The sequence below is a fragment of the Pipistrellus kuhlii genome, unplaced genomic scaffold (assembly GCF_014108245.1).
Source record: "Pipistrellus kuhlii isolate mPipKuh1 unplaced genomic scaffold, mPipKuh1.p scaffold_m20_p_17, whole genome shotgun sequence".
NCBI classification, from domain to species: domain Eukaryota; kingdom Metazoa; phylum Chordata; class Mammalia; order Chiroptera; family Vespertilionidae; genus Pipistrellus; species Pipistrellus kuhlii.
This window is the reverse complement of record NW_023425482.1, coordinates 5469293-5489227: the sequence shown is the minus strand read 5'-3', so window position 1 is coordinate 5489227 and position 19935 is coordinate 5469293. Positions and strand designations below refer to the sequence as shown.

Below are 19935 nucleotides of genomic sequence, written 5' to 3'. Positions count from 1 at the left end.
ATTCTGAGATTTAGACCAAAGTTTTTAAAGCTGAGATTCATGTCAGCGAGTCCCTCTGCCCCCAAAAGGCAAATACTGTCCCTCACCCCGGGTGTCTGCCTGCCTGTTCAGGTTCTCAGGAAAGCAGATGATCCCAGCAGCCAAACAGAGCTGTGCGGAGTTCTGCCTGGGGATACGCCACTTTCTGGAGCCTGCCTCAGAGTCTAAAATACCTGCCCCGGGCGCAGTAACACATGCAGGAAACTCGGTCCACGTGCTCTGACAAGCCCAGTAAGACCAGCAGACACACCAGGCAGAAGCCACTTCAAGTCACCGCACAGGCCCTGAGTTTCACGGCTCGGACCTGAAACCGCCAATGTACTCCACTATCTCTGTGCTTATATGCAGGACTGAGATTTGGGCAAATCCTCAAGGTGGCAACTCTGAAAGCAGGACACTTTCCATTTGCAAGCCTCCCTAGAGGTTGGCCAATAGGTAGGCGGAAAAACTGCCAACGGCCTTTAAGAAAAATCATATTACATTTGGTACAAATTAATTTTTTCGGAAATCCCATAAGAAAACTGTTTTTGCAAAGCAGCCTGGTTTTACTCTTAGGTCCAACCTACCAGGACCATGCCCAACAACATACCTAGTTCCCCCGAAAATAAGACAGTGTCTTATATTAATTTTTGCTCCCAAAGATGCGCTAGGTCTTATTTTCAGGGGATGTCTTATTTTTCCATGAAGAAGAATACGGTACACATTTATTGCTAAATGAAAATAAAGGAATTTATTACCTGTATACGGTACGGTAGTTGTCAACACAAACCAAACAAACTGTGAATCCTACAGTATCAAGAATTTACTCATTTATTCAATGACAATCAAGTCATCATCTTCTGGAACATCATCATAACAATCCAATTCCTGAGTTTCCTGGTGAATTTCTTGTGACTCCATTTCTTTCAGAATCAGTGGAACAAATATCTCATGTTTAGCCTGGGGGGGGGGGGGGCCTTATTTTCGGGGGATGCCTTATATTTCACTCAGAAGGAAACCTGTAAGTAGATCTTATTTTCGGAGGATGTCTTATTTTCGGGGAAACACTGTACTAACACTATAGTGCGGAAGAGAGATTGTTCTGTGAAGGGGGCCGTGGCCTGGCTAATGCCGGACCTTCGTGCTAGTTCCAGCCAGATCTGGGGAGAACAGAGATTACTTCCCATAAACCCCCTCATAGACCCTAGGACCCCTTTCCTAGGCTTCAAAATGTGCTGGTTCCTGGAACCGGCCCTTGCTCTGCCCTGGTACGTATATAATAAGGTGCTTTCCCCTTATCTGGGGCAGGTCATACCCCAGGACCCCTTTCCACCATGCCCTGTCCTGTGTAATTCTTTAGCACCTGCCACATGGCAGAGATGATAGCTATGTCGTCTTGCCAACGCCCAAGATGTGCCTCCTAAGTAAGCTCTCAGTGTAAGGATGCTGTCAGCCTTTCTTTGGTCTCTGGCCTCCCGGTAAATTTTGTATAACAAATTTAAAACCAACACTCCTGGACCACGCTCACCAATATACCAACAGCGTGCCCACCAACATACTAGGACCACGTCTACCAATGCACTAGCACAGTGCCCACCAACTTAGGACTATGGCCGTGGACTGTCAGCACTACGTGGAGTCGCCACACCCAAATTTAATTTTCAGTCCAGCACCCTTTCCTTACTACTTAAGGTAATCTTCAGGGGATTCGACACTGCTGCCCACACAGAATTTTATCACTATGGGTTTTTTTTTTTGTTTTGGTTTGAGTCAGCCTCTGCTGATTCCTAATAAGCTGGTCTGGAAAGGAGAGATGAGTGAAATTTTTTTTAAATCACAATTTGTCTATGAACAGCACTGGGGGAGCTCTAATTTTCAGCAAACAGGAAATTCTCTCTCACTCCACGTGGGTGCTTCCCCAGAGAAAGGGGATGTATTGCTCAGCTCTACCGGATCTGAGGACCGCCCACAGGAGGCAGGGTACAGGAACCATGCGGTCTGTCACTGCGGAATTACCAAGATGAGGTGTAAACGAATGAATGGGACACACGTGGGTTCCAGACCTTGGCCTAGAACCAGAGATGGCCTGGGGATTCGGAATGGCCCGGGTTTTGAAGATGGCCGGGGGCTCGGGGAGGAGGGAAGGTCCGGGGTCCCCCCCATCCCAGACACAGCCCAGCTCCCACGGAGGGTCCCGCGGTGGTACTCACGCACGCAGAGGCAGGCCACGAGCTTGGCGGCCTCGTCGGGCACCGGGCAGGTGGGGAAGAGCGGCTTGAGAAGGTAGGTGGCGAAGACCAGCGCCACGATGTACTGCGAGGAGGGCCGGATGATGAGCAGCTCGATCCAGAGCTTGAGGAAGGCGGGCAGCGAGCCGTACACCTCCAGCATGTAGGCGTAGTCCCCGCCCGACTTGGAGATGGTGGTCCCCAGCTCGGCGTAGCAGAGCGCCCCCACGATGGAGAAGACGCCGCACACGGCCCAGATCACCAGCGCCAGCCCCGGCGAGCCCGCCTCCTTGAGCACGCCGGTGGGCGTCACGAAGATGCCCGAGCCGATGATGGTGCCCACGATGATGGCCACGCCGTTAAGCAGCGTGATGTTGCGCTGCAGTGTCACCCCCTCGCCCCCCGCCGCTCCCGCGCCCCCCGCGCCCCCCGCGCCCTCCGCGCGCTTCGCCGCCAGCATCCGCTCCCGAGCCTGCAGCTCCTCTTCCTCGGCCGCCGCGCGGGCGGACGACGAGCGCCGCTTGGGGCCCGTGCCCGCCATGCCGCCGCCTCGCCGGAGGTCGGTCAGGCAGACAGGAGCACGCGCCGCGGACTGGAGAGCGGCCCTCACCGGCTTTTCTAAGCCAGGCCCGCCCCGCCCCGCCCGCCGCCGTCCCGCCCCGCCCGCCGCCGCCCCGCCCCGCCGCCGCCTTGGCCCCGCCCAACCTCTAGAGCCTCTACTACCAGCGGACTCGGCACTACCCCCTCCGCACAGGCCCCGCCTTCCAGGGCGCGCAGGTGCAATCAGCCGGCCCCTTCCCGCCCGGCCTGGGGAGCAGTCCGGCCCACGTGGTCCGGAGGGAGGGGCGCCCCGCCCCGCCCCGCCCCGCCCCGCCCCTCGCCCTCCGCTGCAGTTCCCGCCAAGTTTGGGCTTGGACCCCACCGCCCACGTGGGCCCGAAAGCCCCTCGGCGGTTGGGCCGCCCACCCTTGCCCCAGGCTGGAAGCGGGCGGTGTAGTCCAGCGGGCCTGAGACCAAAATGCAGAAAAGGTGGGATTTAGGCCGGTACCGGTTTGGCTCAGTGGATAGAGCGTTGGTCTGCGGACTGAAAGGTCCCAGGTTCTGTTCCAGTTAAGGGCATGTACATGGTTTCGGGCACATCCCCGGTAGGGAGTGTGCAAGAGGCAGCTGGTCGACGTTCCTCTCTCATCAATGTTTCTAACTCTCTATCCTTCTCTCTTCCTCTCTGTAAAGAATCAATAAAATATATATTTAAAAAAAAAGAAGAAGAAAGAAAGGGTGGGATTTAGGGGACACTGGGACTCAGAGGAGGCCTGCCTGTTCCCTAGAGAAAGTCCGTCCAGGCCCGGTGGGGTGCGGGTTTCCATCCCTGATGGGCTAAGCGTCATGGAACCCACCCGTCACCCCCCCAGTCTGCTCATCCGGCCACCTGGGAGGCATGAAGAGCATTGAATGGCCCCTCCTGGGAGAAGCTCATGGTCCAGCTGGGAGGTCTGGGATAATCACTGGGCTGAGGGAGCAGGAGGCATTCCCATTTTATCCCGACAGGAATCTCTTTGCCAAAGGACAGTGTGCAGGGCATACAATTTTGAAAAGCAATGACACAAATTTTGGGAAACCCGTTATTTGCATACACTCAGTTAAATGAGACAAAATGGGGGATTCCCAAAGAAGCACCCTGAAAACTGTGCCCCCAAATTTAGGTTGGAAGTTCAACGAATTTAAAGGTGGACTGCAGGTGACGAACACAAGAGGCATCTTAGATCAGAAGGGTTGCCAGGTAACCAGAGCGAGGTCAGAAGTCAGAGGGAGTGCAGGATGACCGGTCACTCCAGGCCTGGAAGCAAGAAAGAAATACTTGCTGATCAAATTAACATGTGAACTGGAAAAGAACTTGAGTCCCTTCTGGGGGACTTTAGCCAAGGCATGTCGTTCTGGACCTTTCTGCACCCTGATAGAGCCCGCCCCCCTACCCTAGCGTGTCAGTTATTCATCTGCAGTGTTAGAGTCAAGTGAAATATTGACAGCCTGGAGGTCACACAACACAAATATTAACTTGCGAGACGTTGTCTAAATTGGTGGCTTGGGATAATAATAATTAAAAAACAAACAAACAATCTCTTTACTCTTGTTCTTTTCAGAGGTTGCAATGGCCAAGCAAACTTACAGAGTCCTTATTGGGTACCAGGCACTGTGCTGAGCCTTTGGAATGCAGATTCTTACTTAATGGAGTAGGTGCTATCGTTAGAGCCAGATTGTAGATGAGGAAGCAGGCTTAGTGGAGTGATTTAATTTTGACCAGTAAGTGAGCTGGAACTCCATCCTTATAATGATCCCTGAACCTATGAGTACTTTTAGTCATTCTGCCACCCTTCTTCCTGTGGCTTATTCATCTCCAGTCTGTTGTTAAGTTTTTGTCATTTATAGCAGCTAACATTTGAAAATCCCAGGATGGATTTTGGTTTCAAAAGGAAGGGCATCATTTGGCAAAGCTCTAAGGCCAGGTCCCAAGAACCTCTGCCTGGATTCATGCGGCTGACACCTGCAGGGGCCACTGCACTGGGCTCCAGTGAATGCCACCGCCACCGGCAGAGAGAAGGGTCAGTAATCACACATGGAAGTGATATGCTAAGGGCACTATGAGCGCCCAAGGGCACTGAGAGCCTTGCCTGAAATCCAAGATTTAGCAAAGAGTGCCATCTACTGGTCGTATCATTAAGGAGCTTTTTGTTCATACACTACCCTGTTTCCCTGAAAATAAGACAGTGTGTTTTATATATATATATATATTTTATTGATTTTTTACAGAGAGGAGGAGAGAGAATAGAGAGCTAGAAACGCCGATGAGAGAGAAACATCGACCAGCTGCCTCTTGCGCACCCCCTACTGGGGATGTGCCCGCAACCCATGTACATGCCCTTGATGGGAATTGAACCTGGGACCTTTCAGTCCGAAGACCGATGTTCTACCACTGAGCCAAACCGGTTTCAGCGATAGTGTCTTATATTAATTTTGCTCCCAAAGATGCGCTAGGTCTTATTTTCAGGGGATGTCTTATTTTTCCATGAAGAAGAATACGGTACACATTTATTGTTAAATGAAAATAAAGGAAATTTATTACCTGTATACAGTACGGTAAGTTAATTTTCATTCTGAGACAGAGCCTGGGGGGGGGTGTGCTTATTTTGGGGGGATGCCTTATATTTCACTCAGAAGGAAACCTGTAAGTAGGTCTTATTTTCGGAGGATGTTTTATTTTCGGGGAAACACGGTAGTCAGTAATTTATTGAAAATCATGTCATTGATTCTCACCGAGGCTAAAGGGGAAAATATCTTGAACATTTCTGTAGGGAGAAGTTTGAGAGATTCCATCAAGAGCCTTAAAATCGTGTGTTCTGGTTAGCCAGTAATTTCACTTTTAGGAATTTCTCTAAGGAAATAAGGAGTGTTCTGTGTTTTGGCTATGTACACGGTTGCTAATTACAATTTTAAAATATAATAGTCAATATTGGATATAAACCAAACAGATTTGATTTGGCAAATGTTGCTATATCTGCATAGTGAAATACACTATGATCATTAAAAACATCTTTGCTGGAAAACTACATTCGTGATAGATCATGAATGAAACAAGGGGGTATGACACTCCAAGGCCCCATTTGGTGCTCTAGCTGAGCTGGGACTCCAAGTGCATTTCTGAGATCCGGGAGCGCTGCCGTTTTGTAGGAGCAAGCCGTTCCTCTTTCTCGGGTGTCACCTGGCCTTCTGGGAAGGAACGCTTCTTCTTGGAACAGGAAGGATTGGTTTTGGAGAAGCTGAACTGCCCCGGAGGAGAAGCTGAACTGGCACTCCGGTCAGGCAGGCCTGCACCTGCTGTAGGTTATAATCCTCTGAGGAAGCCTCTCTCTCCGGTTCGGAGTCTTAGAGGCTTTGGGGCCACCTGAGGAGAAAAGAGCCTGTCACAGGCCCTCCACTTGCCAGGAGGCAGGTTGGAGGTTAGGCCAATGTACTAGCTGCCCTTCAAGCTTTTTCTGCCCACTTTCTGAACTCTTTTTTTTTTTTTTTAATTTTTAAAAACTTATTTAAAAAGAAATCATTTTATGTTTGTTTGTTTGTTTATTTATTATTAATTCCCACCCTGGGATATTTTTTTCATTGATTTTTAGAGAGAGTGGAAGGGAGAGGGAGAGACAAAGGCAGAGAAACATTGATGTGAGAGAGACAGATGGATTGGTTGTCTCCCATATGAGCCCTGACCAGGACTGAGGATCGGATTGAGCCTGCAGCCAAGGTACATGCCCTTAACCAGAATTGGACCTATAACCTTTCAGTTGGTAGGCTGAGCCAAACCAACTAGGGCTGAACTCTCAACCATTATCTCCTTCAGTGAACTTCAGATTCCTGATGGCAAAATGTGGGCTAAAGAAAATGGAGCGTGGGGAAAATGATGAAAGTGGTTAAAAGGTACAAACTCCCAGTTATAAGATAAATATGTCCTGGGATGTAATGTACAGTGTGGTGACTATAGTTAACAATACTATAGTGTATGTTGAAAATTGCTAAGTGGGTATGTCTTAAAAGTTCTCATTACAAGAAAAAAAAGAGGTAACTGTGAAGTGATAGATGGTAACTACATTTATTGCAATGATCATTTTGCAATATAAACAAAAAATCATTGGGTTGAACATCTTAAACTAATACAATGTTTTAAAAATATGTTTTTATTGATTTTGAGAGGGAGAGGAAGGGAGAGGAATAGAGAGATAGAAACATCAGTGAGAGAGGAACATCATCAATCAGCTGCCTCCTATATGCATCCCTTCTGGGGATTGAGCCTGCACACTGGGCATGTGTCCTGACCAGGAATAAAATCTGACCTCTTGATTCCTGGGACTAAGCTCAACTGCTGAGCCATATTGGCTGGGCTAAACTAATACAATTTTATATGTCAATTATCTACAGTAATAAAAGAGAAAGATGCAAATTGACTGTACCTTTGCAATGCCCACCAGCCAATCAGGAGTTAGTATGCAAATTAACCCAACAAAGCTGGAAGGTTAATTTGCATATGCAGGTGCAGAGCAGCTGGGGGAAAGGGGAATCCCAGTCCCTCCAGGCCTCTGGGCAATGTGGAAAGGCAGAAAGGTGGCTCCAGGCTGGAGCAAAGGCAGAAAGGCAGGTCCAGTCCGGAGCGAAGACAGTGCCGGCAGCCACAGGAAGGAAAGCCCATTCTTGCACGAGTTTTTGTGCATCGGTCTTCTAGTATCTCAATAAAACTGGGAGGAAAGGAAATGGGAGGGGTTTATGGCAGAAGTGTAAACCATGGGCTTGGAGAGAGGTTTCCTGAGTTCTCACCTGGGTCCCATTGCACACCAGCTGAAGGAACTTGGGCAAATCCTACCTCTCTTTGGGCCCTGATTTGCTTATTTTGAATGGGAATAGGAGCACCTACTACAAATGAACTAGTATGTGTAAAGCAATTAGAACAGCATGTGTCACAAAAGAACTCAATAAATAGTAACCACTAGTGGTAGTTATCTATATACATAATCTAAAGCCAAGCAACTGGAACAACCAGAACAACTGTGATGCTCACTGTGGCCAGCCCATTGACCTGATTGGGGGGGGGGGGGGTAGGGGGGGCAAAGCCAGCCAACCTCCCACAGCCCATCCCCTTGGCCATCCTGGCCTCAATCAGCCTGCATCGGGACGGGATGGCCAGATCCCACCCATGCACAAATTCGTGCACCCAGCCTCTAGTAGTGTCTATAAAATGGCTACAGAATTGATTAAATATGTACCAAAATGGTAATAGCCATTCATCTTCAGGTGGAGGGGAGGTTACATACAGCAGGTCCACCAATAACATTGTTTCTTTATAACATTGATGAGTTAAGAAACTTAACTCTTGTTTATATCAACTAGCCTAGGGTAAAACTGGGTTTTCTTCAAGTCGAAAGCCTTTTGATGATGATTATGTGAGGACTTAATTGTATGATGTTTTCCTTTTCTTATTTCCCTATTGTTTATAAACTTTCTATGAGTATATATTCCCTTTACATTGTTTTTTTATTAATATATTTTATTAATTTTTTACAGAGAGGAAGGAAGAGGGATAGAGAGTTAGAAACATCTATGATAAAAAACAAAAACAAAAATAAAAAAAAACAAACAAAAAAAAACATCGATCAGCTGCCTCCTGCACCCCCTACTGGGGATGTGCCAGCAACTAAGGTACATGCCCTTGACCGGAATCGAACCTGGGACCCTTCAGTCCGCAGGCTGACACTCTATCCACTGAGCCAAACCAGTTAGGGCTCCCTTTACATTGTTAATCTGAAAGGAAATTTACCCACAGGAGCAGCGCAGCCTCGTGGCCATCTCCTCTTCCACAGGGAAAGTAGGACTCCAGGGAAAATCTCCCTCCTGGTCATCTGGCTTAGTCTCTGACTATATGTAGGGAGGGACAAACTGATGCTTTTGGCCTTGGGAAAGAAAAAAGCATAGGCCCCCTTGCCCAAGGAATGTGGAATAGCCCTAGAAATCTTTAATCAGCAGAAGTGGATTGAGTTTCACAAATATTCCAAACAAAAGCCATCTCTAGGCGTGTTTCACTTAAAGCAAGCCTGTTGTTTCTGTAGGTAAATAAAAGTTACAAAACACATTTAGAGTGATTTTCCGCCTTGACCCTGTGCTCTGATAGACAGTGGGATCACTTTATCTCACACGGTTTAAAAGCCTTGTCTCCCACCCCATGTTATACTGGGCAACTTTGAAAAATAAAATAGCTAGTTATTTTACCAGCAAAAACAAGTGCATTTGGGAATAATGAATGCAATTCAGGACATGCAAACTATGGCAAACTCAGGGAAGCCCACAGAACAAAGAAGGGGAACATTTTTTAATAGAATAAGAGGAGGAAGTTGGAAGGGGTGAGTATGAGCAAAACTCCATCAGAGAAAAGCAAGAGTTCAGGGTGGTGGTGGCTTCTCATTAGCTGAGTATGGTGGTTTCTCATTGGCTGGGCTGTTGCTGGGCAAGAAGAAAATCTTCCTCCTCCCTGTTTATGTGAAGTAAGCTGCTTGTGCCCGGTTGTAAAGTGAGTTGTGATGGGTGGTACATATGTAAGAGCTCCCCGTTCAGGGGACTCCACTTTGAATGAGGTTTTTCCTTATTTATTTATTTTGTCCCCACATACTCCTTAGTAACCCTGCTTTTACGGCTAACTCAGAATTGCACTTACTTAAATGCACGGTGAACGGCGAGTGGCCTGGCTTTAGAAGGAAGCTTGAGGGGTGGATAGTGTGTCAGCCTGTGCTTCAGCATCCACATCTGTACATGGGAAGAGTGCTTGCTTGAGGTTTAAATGTGATAAGGCTGATATCGTATCTCACCGAGCGGTCCACAGCTTGCCCTCTCCCACTGGGTTAACCTGTGTCATTGTTCTGTCTCCTTGTAAGCACCCACAATAGAGCAGCAAGCTGGTAGAGAGCTGAAAAGGGAGGAAAGTAGACAATTCTTTGCTTTTGCAGAATGAATTTTCTTGATGCTCAAGGTTGTGGTTTTAACCACCCTGCAAACATTCAAGATGGCCTGAGTATTTTTAGCCCCATTAGATCTCTGCTCTTCTTTTGAACTCATTCTTTTCCCCAGAAAGTATGTACCTGATAAATCATGGAAGAGGACACTTGTCCCCCCGTCCCCATTGTGTGGCTGCCCTGCTAGGTTTGCCCTCAGCCATGTGGGAGAAATGTTTGTGTTCCTTTCATGTAGCAAGTGTCTTTTTTTTCTTCTGGAAATTTGTTTTTAAAAGCCATGCTTTTATTGTGCTCAGCTGTTAGTTTTTCCTGTCTGCATGCTTGAAAAGGTGGGACCGCCCTGAGCAGTATCCTAAATTAGGTTCTGTTTCCCAGCAGATGTGGGTGCAGCGCGTGAGGGTTGGGAGCAAGAGTTCCCAGAATGTGCCACCCTGGCATGCTAATTGTTTCAAACTGAAATTAATTAAAGCCCAACACACAGAAGCAGAATGTTTTACCTCCCCCTTTTCTTAAAGCCATTCAGCTGGGAAAACCTGCTTCAGGGGGGTAACCTCGTCAGTCAGTCACCCTAAGCGTTTTCATGCTAGCATCAGTCAGGAAAACTCCAAGCACACTGTCTCATGGTTTCAAAGTTGCCTAGCAAAAGTTTACCTGCCATGTGTGTTCAGCTCTTCCTCAAGTAGCTGTCAATTGTCCATTCTCACCTCTGAAATCTAAGACCATTTCCCTCCCTTTTCTCCACTGAACAAACTTTCGCGTATACTCAATGTTGCCTCACTGTCTTTGGAATGTTCATGCTTATGTGAATTCCCTGTGTGCACGTATTAACAATTTGATTTTATCCTGTTAATCTGCTGTATGTTCGAATTATTCAACCAGCCAGCAGAACTAAAGGGAAAGTTGCCTCAGCCACAGCAATTGGCCGAGCCTGGCTGGCTCCGGAGACTGCTGATCCTGAGCAGTCATGGCAGTCTGCCCCGAGGGGAGCATTGCTTTCCTTTTACACCCTCTCTGGTCTTTTTCCGAGGGTTCCATAGGAGTTAGAAGTGGGGAGAGTCCCTTTCCTCTCTTTCCAACTTAGATTGGCAGGGAATATTTATGAAGGTTTTTTTTATTGATTCTTTTCTCTCAGAGATGGTCTCCCCCGCTGTCCCCTGTCTGGGTTGTTTGTCATAAGAGGGAAATAGGATGGGGAAAGAACGTAGGCAGAGCCTCCCTGTCAGCTGGTGTTCCAGCGGGCCTGGCAGGCCGGGGAGTTAACTGTTAACCGGGCAGTTCCCTTTTTAATTACGCAACCTGTAATGGGCGCGTACTCTTTCACTAGGACCTCAGTACGTCACGCCCGGAGGACGTAATTTCATATTATTATTATTTTTTTAATTTATACTTAATTAAAATAAATGATATATTTTTTTTTCACTTATTTATATATAAAGCACAAAGGAAAATACAAAATTACAAAAAAAAAGAAAAGAAAACCAACAAAAAAATGAAAACATCGAATTCAAAAATTATAAATTTTACAAACAATTATAAAGATTACAAAAAATATATACTGTCCCTTTCAGGGTGCAACATATATTTCCAGGACGTATTCATACGTCCTACCCGTTCCCGATATTGTTTACGTTTGACATATTTATACGTCCCGCTCGGTTAACAGGAATTAAGCGGTTCTCTCCAGAAGGTACCTTTCAGACAACCTTTGCTGTGGGTCCCTACCGTGTTTCTCTGAAAATAAGACCTAGCGCATGGAAAGATAAGACATCCCCTGAAAATAAGACCTAGCGCAACTTTGGGAGAAAAAATTAATATAAGACACTGTCTTATTTTTGGGGAAACAGGGTATATAAAAACCAATGAGATTTTTCTTTCATTTTGTTCTATGTCCTAAGACCTTGGCTTAGTGACCAGTGGATATATTTTCTCTCGTCTCACCATCCAGAAGGTCCCCTTACAGGGTACACCTGGTGGCCAGTGGGCTAGTGTCTCTTTGTCCAGCTGTGCCAGCTCTCAGGGGAGTTTGTCACAAGGGATCCCAGGCCATAAGGGGCCTGTATTGTCTAGTTGTTAGTTGTTAATTGTTAGTGCTGGGAAAATCTCATTTTAGTAGAGCCTGCCCAGTGCCACAAATTAGCAGTTTGTGGCTAGAGGCTTCCCACGTTTTGTGGGTGACCTGAGATACCTTACCCACTACATGCCCTTGCTGCCTACGTAACGAAGGCCTGTGCTTTCTCTGACTTGCTTTGGGAGAGAAGTTTTGGATCACTATGAATCATTCCTTGAGCACCTTTAGTGTCCCTGATAAAACTTACCCTAAGCCTGGGAAGTTAATCCTGGGTCTTTCCATTACAAGGCTTATTGGAACATACTGATGAAGATCCTATTTGTCAATGACCAGATTTTGAAGTGGAGAAACTTTTTTATTTAAAGCAGATTTCAGAAAGTCCTCCTAACAAGCAGCTGCCTTGCTGGTACTTCTGGGAAGGTCAGATTGACAGGAGGACACACAGAAGCACGACACCTGGCTTAAAAGCTCCCTTAATAAAACAAAAGAGTGGAAGTTAGACTTGGCATGAAGATTAAAATCCAAATCCAATGTTCATTCTCTTCCTCCCACCAGTACTCCCCTTTATCCACAACTCCTGTCCCTGACGGTCCAAGATCTTCTGGCCTGAATGCACCTCCACACCACACTGCAGCTCCCCAGTCAGAGCCCTTCCATCCTAAATTAGCCCCTACCTTCCCCAGGAGACTGATAGATCCTCCCTTCCTCCAACTGATGGACAGATGTAAACCCCACCTGCAGCCAGACATTCCTGAGCATTGAACCACCAATCCGCATTGAACCACCAATCAGCAAATACCCTAAGCCTCCATTCCTGAATTCCTAGGTCCCTAATGATAGGTCTTACATGAAACCACCAATCAGCATGGAGGATAAGCCCTTATCCTCCCCTTAAAAAGGGCATGGACCCTGGCCCTTGCTCTCTTCCGCTCCTCTCTCTGGAAGCAGCCGGCAGTGGTACTCTTCTCTTCAATAAAGCCTGTGTCCTGGCATCCCGGTCTCTGGCCCTTCTCTATTTCATCTTTCAGAGGCCCCTTAAGTTGCCCAGTTGCCTGTTTTATCTTCTGTTCTTTACAAGACTTACAAAGGACACTCAGGCCTGACCTTCAGGCTGAGAGGTGGCCTGGTGATTTGTATAAATGCTGAAAGCCAGGAAGGGCAGAAGGGCTCACTCTGCTGTCCCCTTTGATTTCTCCTGTTTCCCAGGACTTCATAAACAGGCTTTACCAGCTTGAGCTATTCATATGCAATGTCCCTTGCCATGTATCCTGTCCCCCGGGCCCCCACCGCCAAGAAGACAAGTGCCCTTGATGGCAGCCCATCTTTTAAATCCTTTTCACTTCTCTCTCAGAAGATCGGACAAAATTCAGAGAGGAATTAGGAAGATTTATAGCTACTTGTAAGTTGACGAAAGAGGTCTCAATTGGCTGCTAAGTAGGGTACCTGCAGCCCAGATTACACAATAATTATCCGACAGGCCAGAGGGCCCCTGGAGAATAGCCCTCATAGGGGAAACAGATGGCCAGACCCTCTGCCAGGCCCTCCTGCAAATGAGCACGAGATGGCTCCACTAGAGACTCACATTCAAGGATTACTAGGAGAGATAATGGAGGTCTTTCCTCCTAAAGTGAGTTGGTAGAAGTTGAATTAGGAGAACATCCAAAAGCACTTGTTGAACATTTTGAGGTTTTTTTTTAAAATAAATCTTATTGTTCACACTTGTTGAACATTTTGCAAAAGCCATTCAGAGACACACTCATAGCTCTTAGTTCTTTTCAGCATTCAGTTCTTATTCCCAAGCTTTGGAGATTCTAAATTGGAAAAAGCAATCTTAAATCTTGACATGGTAATGAAACAAGAGTTCAGTGCCACCATGCAACCTCAACAGCTTAACCTCTGTGGTTCTCCAAAATCGTCGCACCCTAGATATGCTGACTGCCCAACAAGGGGGAGCTTGTACAACCATCAGGGAAGACTGTTGCTTTCATGTAAACCAAACGAGACAGGTGGTGTGTGACTGAAATCTGTGAAAAGAAAGGATTGATACTTCCCAACAGAAAATGAACCACAGACGTTTTATTGGACTGACATCCCCAGGAATGGGGGACTGGTTTAACGGGGTATGGGAAATGTGCTCCAATTTGTTCTTTTCTGTTTGTTTATCCTCATGTGCACCTGTGTTCTTTTCTCCCTTTGCAGCTCCCTCACCACTCAACTACTAACTCACTTGTCTCCACAGCCAACAGCTGGTTTTGACATGCAACACTCCTAGGGGAGTCTCAGCGGAGGGAACTGTGGGTGTCTGAGGTGAGTGTCCCCAGAATGTGCTACACTGGCTGGCAGATTATTTCATATATATATATATATATATATATATATATATATATACACACACACACACCCTATTTCCCTGAAAATAAGACAGTATCTTATATTAATTTTTTCTTCCAAAGTCACGCTAGGTCTTATTTTCAGGGGATGTCTTAATCTTTCCATGCGCTAGGTCTTATTTTCGGGGAAATACGGTATATATTTTAATATTTTTATTGATTTTTCACAGAGAGGAAGGGAGAAGGATAGAGAGCTAGAAACATCAATGAGAGAGAAACAAAGACCAGCTGCCTCCTGCACACCCCCCCACCGGGGATGTGCCCGCAACCAATGTACATGCCCCTGACCGGAATCGAACCCGGGACACTTCAGTCCACAGACCAGTGCTCTATCCACTGAGCCAAGCCAGTTTCACCTGGCAGATAATTTCTAACAGATCAATTAAAGCCCAACAAACTCAGGAAGAGTTTTTTACTTCTACTTTTTCTTTTAAAATATTTTTATTTTATTTACTTATTTTTAAAATAAATGTATTGGGGTGACATTGGTTAATAAGATCATATAGGTTTCGAGTGTACATTTCTATAACACAAGATTTGCATATTGTACTGTGCCCACCACCCACAGTCAAACCATCTTCCCTGGCCATATATTAGGCCTCCTCAACCCTCTACTTCCCTTTTTTCTTAAAGAGATTCAATAGGAACTTTGGCATCACCACCTTTAACATTTTCACCTTAACATTGGGAAGACTCCAGGAATGTTGACTAGGTTACTACCCCCCTCCGTCCCATTGTTCCTGGCTTGCCCAGCAAAAATTTACCCGCCAGGTGTGCTCAGTTCTTCCTCAAACAGCCCTAAGTCGCCCATTCTTCCTTCTGAAATTTAACACCCCAGTTCCCCTTTTCTTTGCTGTCCAAAATGTCATGGCCTGGTCAGTGGTTAAATGAGTGTTGACTTATGAACCAGGAAGTCACTGTACGATTCCCTGTCAGGGTACATGCCTGGGTTGAGGGCTTCATCTCTGGTGTAGAGCATGCAGGAGGCAGCCAATCAATCACTCTCTCTCCCTCCCCCTTTCTCTCTGAAATCAACAACAACAAATATTAAAAAAAAAAAAAAAAAAAAAAAAAAAAAAAAGAAAAAAAGAAAAAAAGAAAGAAAGAAAGAAAGAAAGAAAGAAAGAAAGAAAGAAAGAAAGAAAGAGAGAAAGAAAGAAAGAAAAAAGAAATTGGGGAGGTGGGGAAAGCCACCTCACTATTTTTGGAATTTTCATGCTTATGTGCATTCCCTGTGCAGGTATTAAAAAAATGTTTTTTCTTGCCCTGGCTGGTTTGGTTCAGTGGATAGAGAATCAGCCTGAGGACTGAAGGGTCCCTGGTTCTATTCAGGTCAAGGGCACATGCCAGGGTGTGGGCTTGATCCCTAGTAAGGGGGGTGCAGGAGGCAGCCAATCAATGATTTCCTCTCACCATTGATCTCTCTCTCTCTCTGTTTCTCTCTCTCTCTCCCTTCTTCTCTTAAATCAATAAAAATATGTTTTTTAAAATGTTTGTTTTTCTCCTGTTAGTCTGCCGTATGCTGTTTGAACTATTTGACCAGCCAGAACTATTAGTAAAGGGGCAGGAGGGAAGGCTCCCCACCCCAACAATAGCAACCACATACTGAGTGATTAACTGGGCCAGGATTTCCATATATTTCATGTCTTTATTCTCTCATCAACCATATTAAATCTTATTAATAGTGCCTATTTGTGTTGGAGAACTAAGGCAGATAGTAAATTCAGTAAGTTGCCTAGCCCAGCTTTAGACTCAGGGTGGGCCTTAAATCATAGCTGCAATGATGTGGCCATTAGGGACAGAAATAGAATATTGGGGACAAGCTATTGCTTGTCATAAATAATGATAAGAAATATTAATCATACTATTAACCAATGTTGTTTTGTTCTGATTAAAGAAAGCACATTTAACCTGGCTGGGAGGACCTACACTGTAAAACCTGGGAGCTCACCCAGACATGCTGTCTATCCTCCCCATCCAGGAGCAGCCTATTATCATAGAAAGACTAGCAACCTTATCAAGGAAAGGAAACAATGGAGTCCCGGATGCCCTTAGCTCTTTGCAAACCCCCAGCCCACATTGCCTGTAATCTGTAACCATTATACCTAGTTATTCCTTTTGCCTTCTTCCCCATGTAACTTTTGTCCTTGTACCCCATCTAAGCAGCTGGCTTATGGGGAGGGGTAGTAGAGTGGATAACCTGCTACTCTCCCATACTGCTAGTATTATTATTATTGGAATAAACACTCATATAGAAGTCAACCCCATCTCTACTTAATTGGCTCAAGTGGTGGCAGGCAGCCCGAACCCATTGGTTGTCTGGTTTCACGGCCACATGACTGTGCCTCTTACACAGGTGACCAGGCCACTGCCCTCCGGGAGCAGACCTATGAGTACCTGGATTCTTTTGGTTAAATGAGAGCTTTATTTCAGCTGCTCCAGCTGGCTTCTTGAAGATTCATTACCCTTCGTTGGAATAAGCCCCCATCTCGTGAGAAAAGGACTCGTGACCTTCCTTCTCAGAACCTTCTGAGCTGCATTCAGACGCTCAGCCCACTCTCCCAACCTTCTGCAGTCCAGAGGGGAGTAATAGTGTCTGTAATCCAGGCGGAACCCAGAGTCCTGGGTCCTTCTGAGTAATGGTGGGAAGCAAAGTTGGAGGTAATAGAGCTGGATTTTTCACTTAGGGTTCTGCTAAGTTATAAAAAATAAAGGGGGGGGGGTTGCCTGTGTTTGTCACTGGGCTTATGACTGGCCCCTGTGAGGGTTATGCCCTGTTTCTCAGCTCTGTCCTCAGGCTTGGCCTCATCAATGTGCTCCAAAAGGGTGATCTGCTTCCTGAAGATTATGGAGAAGCAATAGTAGGAAACAGATTAAGTATTCAGGCCATCAGCAGATAGATGGACAAATAAAATGTATCCTAACCATACAATGGGCCATTCACTATGAAAAGGGAGGAAGCACGTGCTACAGCAGGGATGGGCCATGAAAGCATTGCATTCAGTGAAAGAAGCCACACACACGGTGTTGTGTGGTTCTGGTTACATCAAATGTCCAGAAACAGTAAGTCTAGAGAGATGGAAAGTACATTAGTGGTTGCCAGGGACTGTGGGAGGAAGATGGGGAGTGACTGGGTTTCTATTTGGGGTGACGACTTATTTTAGGTGATGAACTAGGTAGTGGGGATGGTTGCACAATGTTGTGAATGCACGGATGCCTCTGAAGTGAGTGGGACGCAAAGCTGACGACAGAGGCTGGGCACAGTGAGTGCATGCAGAGTCAGCTTGTGGCTGGAAGGACAGACAGATGCGAGGTTGCTCTGCAGAGGCCCCATCAGGGAGCTTCCAGAAGGGGTCCTGCAGATCAGGACCCAGATTTCCTCCCTCCTCACTTGGCCATCTCCAGGGCATTTGGTACCTCGTCTTTTCTTCACTCATGGAGTGAAGGGCAGTGGCGAGGGTGTTGAGGTAGCTCCAAGCAGCCAGTCAGCTCCTGGTGGCCAGCTCAGGCCAGAAGAAAGGAAGTTGCAAGGGCTGGTGAGGGCGCCCCAGCATCACCTGTCTTGTCCCCATTGACCATTCCATCCCACGTGGACACGGACATTGGCAGGAAGGTCTTGGCTTCCTCTGCTCTCAACCCTCGTGGGACCGGAGAGCTTCCGTGGGAGAAACCACAGGGACTCCAGAGGAGCTCCTGCTAACTGAGCCTGATAGCTCGGAGCACCCCATTCTGGGGGCTACACATGTCACGCCTGGCACTCTGGCTCCCCGAGGCCCACTGGGCTGCGCCTGCCTGCCAAGGGTCTGACCCAACCATTTCCATCTTCCTCCACTCCGCAATGCATTTGCCCTTAAAAAAAAAAAAATTAACTTCCTTTTGCCTTTTCTAGGTTCTGCAAGTGAGAAGACAAACAAGCTATGCTCAATCAAAAGTGTAGCTCTCACAACTTAGAGTGACAAGATGAAGTCAGAGTTACAGGGATGGAAAATCTCTAGCCTTGATCAGATTTCCCCACCTTCCCCCCCAAACTCCTATCTCATCATTCCAGGTCCCCTGAGGGCAACTCTTCCCTCTGATCTCCTTCCACCAGACACCGAGGCTTTATCCTCAACACCTCACGTTCTCTCATATCCTACAGCCAGCATCCGACCCTCTCCCCTCTACTGCTGCCCGGTGTGGCTGGGCAGTTTGCAGTTCACCTGGGTCTCCCATCTCCCTTCTGAAGGAGCACAAGTGAGCTGTGCCTGCTCTGAAGTGTCCACACTGCCCTCAAGTGGAGCCCCACCTTTGAGTGGTCCCCAAGGTCCCTCTAGACCTGTCCTCTGGGATTCCTCCTCTCTTGACACTGCTCCTCCCTCACTTCATCCCAGCTTCTCTGGTCTCTCTGCTGCTCGAGACCTTCCAGAAACTATCCCCGGTTTCTTGCACAGCTCACTCCTCACTTTCTGTAAGTCTTTGCTCAGATGTCAACCTCTCAGGGAGGCCACCCTGACCTGGTACCTGGCTCTCTGCTTGCAATCTGCCTTTGGGAGAGCCCTGGTCACCTCTAGCATATTCCATACTTGCTATTCCACCCATCATCTGGGAACTGTCCACCAGGGCCTGTGTGATTTGTAGTTTAATCCACTGACGTTTCCCACTTGTCTTGCACACTAACTGGTACGCACTGGTGGGACATTAAATTGGAGTGGTGCTGTGTGCATCATTATGAAATACTGAAAAAAAAAAAACCCCAAGGAATATGTAAGATGGATATATATGAAAAGCCTATTGTTTGATGTCTCCACCTTTGATTTGTGTTTATGTGTTCAGGGACCTAGGGCCCCTATAGGGTGGATCCCTCTGAATTTCAAGAATTCAGTAAAAAGGATCAGAAGATTTCACTTTGCTTAAAAACAATTCCCCTATTTCATTGTTACAAAAATAAAAAATAAAAAAATCCCAAACTGACACAGGAAATTCTGATACAGAGAATACTCTTGACATTGAAAAAATACACAGCCTTAATCTTCAATGCAACAGTTGCTGAATGTATCTTAAGCATGGCGGAAACAGAAGAATTTTTTTTCCTGTTGACATACATTTGAAGATTTCCAAAGACATCTGAGCCAGGCATTCCCACTGCTCAGCCTCAAGGGCAACTGAGCCCATGGATTAGTAGATGTGAGGACAAGGTGACTTTCACATTGAACTTGCTCTCACTGTGCCCGGAGCTCGTGCCACATCCCAGCACTGAGCAGAGCTAGGATAGATGTGCGTGCCCTAGGAAGCTGCTCTTGTTATTCTGTAGAGTTTGGAGAGGCCTGCGCTATGCAGACATGGTTTTCTGAGTTGCTCACTCAGGCTACTTGGCCTTCCTCTCAGTTTTGGACACAAGGCCACAGGGCATATGCTACATACACCAGGTCAGGGCCAGGAAGTCAGATTTTTGAAGGGAGATTTGGAGCTAAGAGTTCAATTCTGTACTTCAGTTTACCACCCAACACAATGCCCCCTACTGAGGCCCATAAACCCTGGCTGCTTTCTGCTGCTCCATGCCTGCTCCCTGCTGCTCCATGCCTACCCCGTGCTGCTCCACACCTGCTCTGTGCTGCTCTATGCCTGCTTTGTGCTGCTCCATGCTGCTCTATGCCTACCCCATGCTGCTCCATGCCTGCTCCACACCTGCTCCATGTCTGCTCCATGCCTGCTCC

At 46.8% G+C, this 19935-nt stretch overlaps 1 protein-coding gene across 4 annotated transcripts in view; it reads right to left on the bottom strand.

The window, feature by feature from the left end:
• The window catches only part of SLC7A5 (solute carrier family 7 member 5), a 39267-nt gene extending 36404 nt beyond the window's left edge, over window positions 1-2863 (bottom strand). The window contains exon 1 of one of the 4 annotated variants that reach the window (XM_045582620.1): window positions 2229-2863. In XM_045582620.1, the coding sequence (XP_045438576.1) occupies window positions 2229-2787 (559 nt within the window). In that variant the 5' untranslated portion in view covers window positions 2788-2863. The remainder of the gene's footprint in view (window positions 1-2228) is intronic. The other 3 variants (XM_036440445.2, XM_045582619.1, XM_036440444.2) reach the window with 3 other exon arrangements.
• Window positions 2864-19935: the final 17072 nt, after the last annotated feature.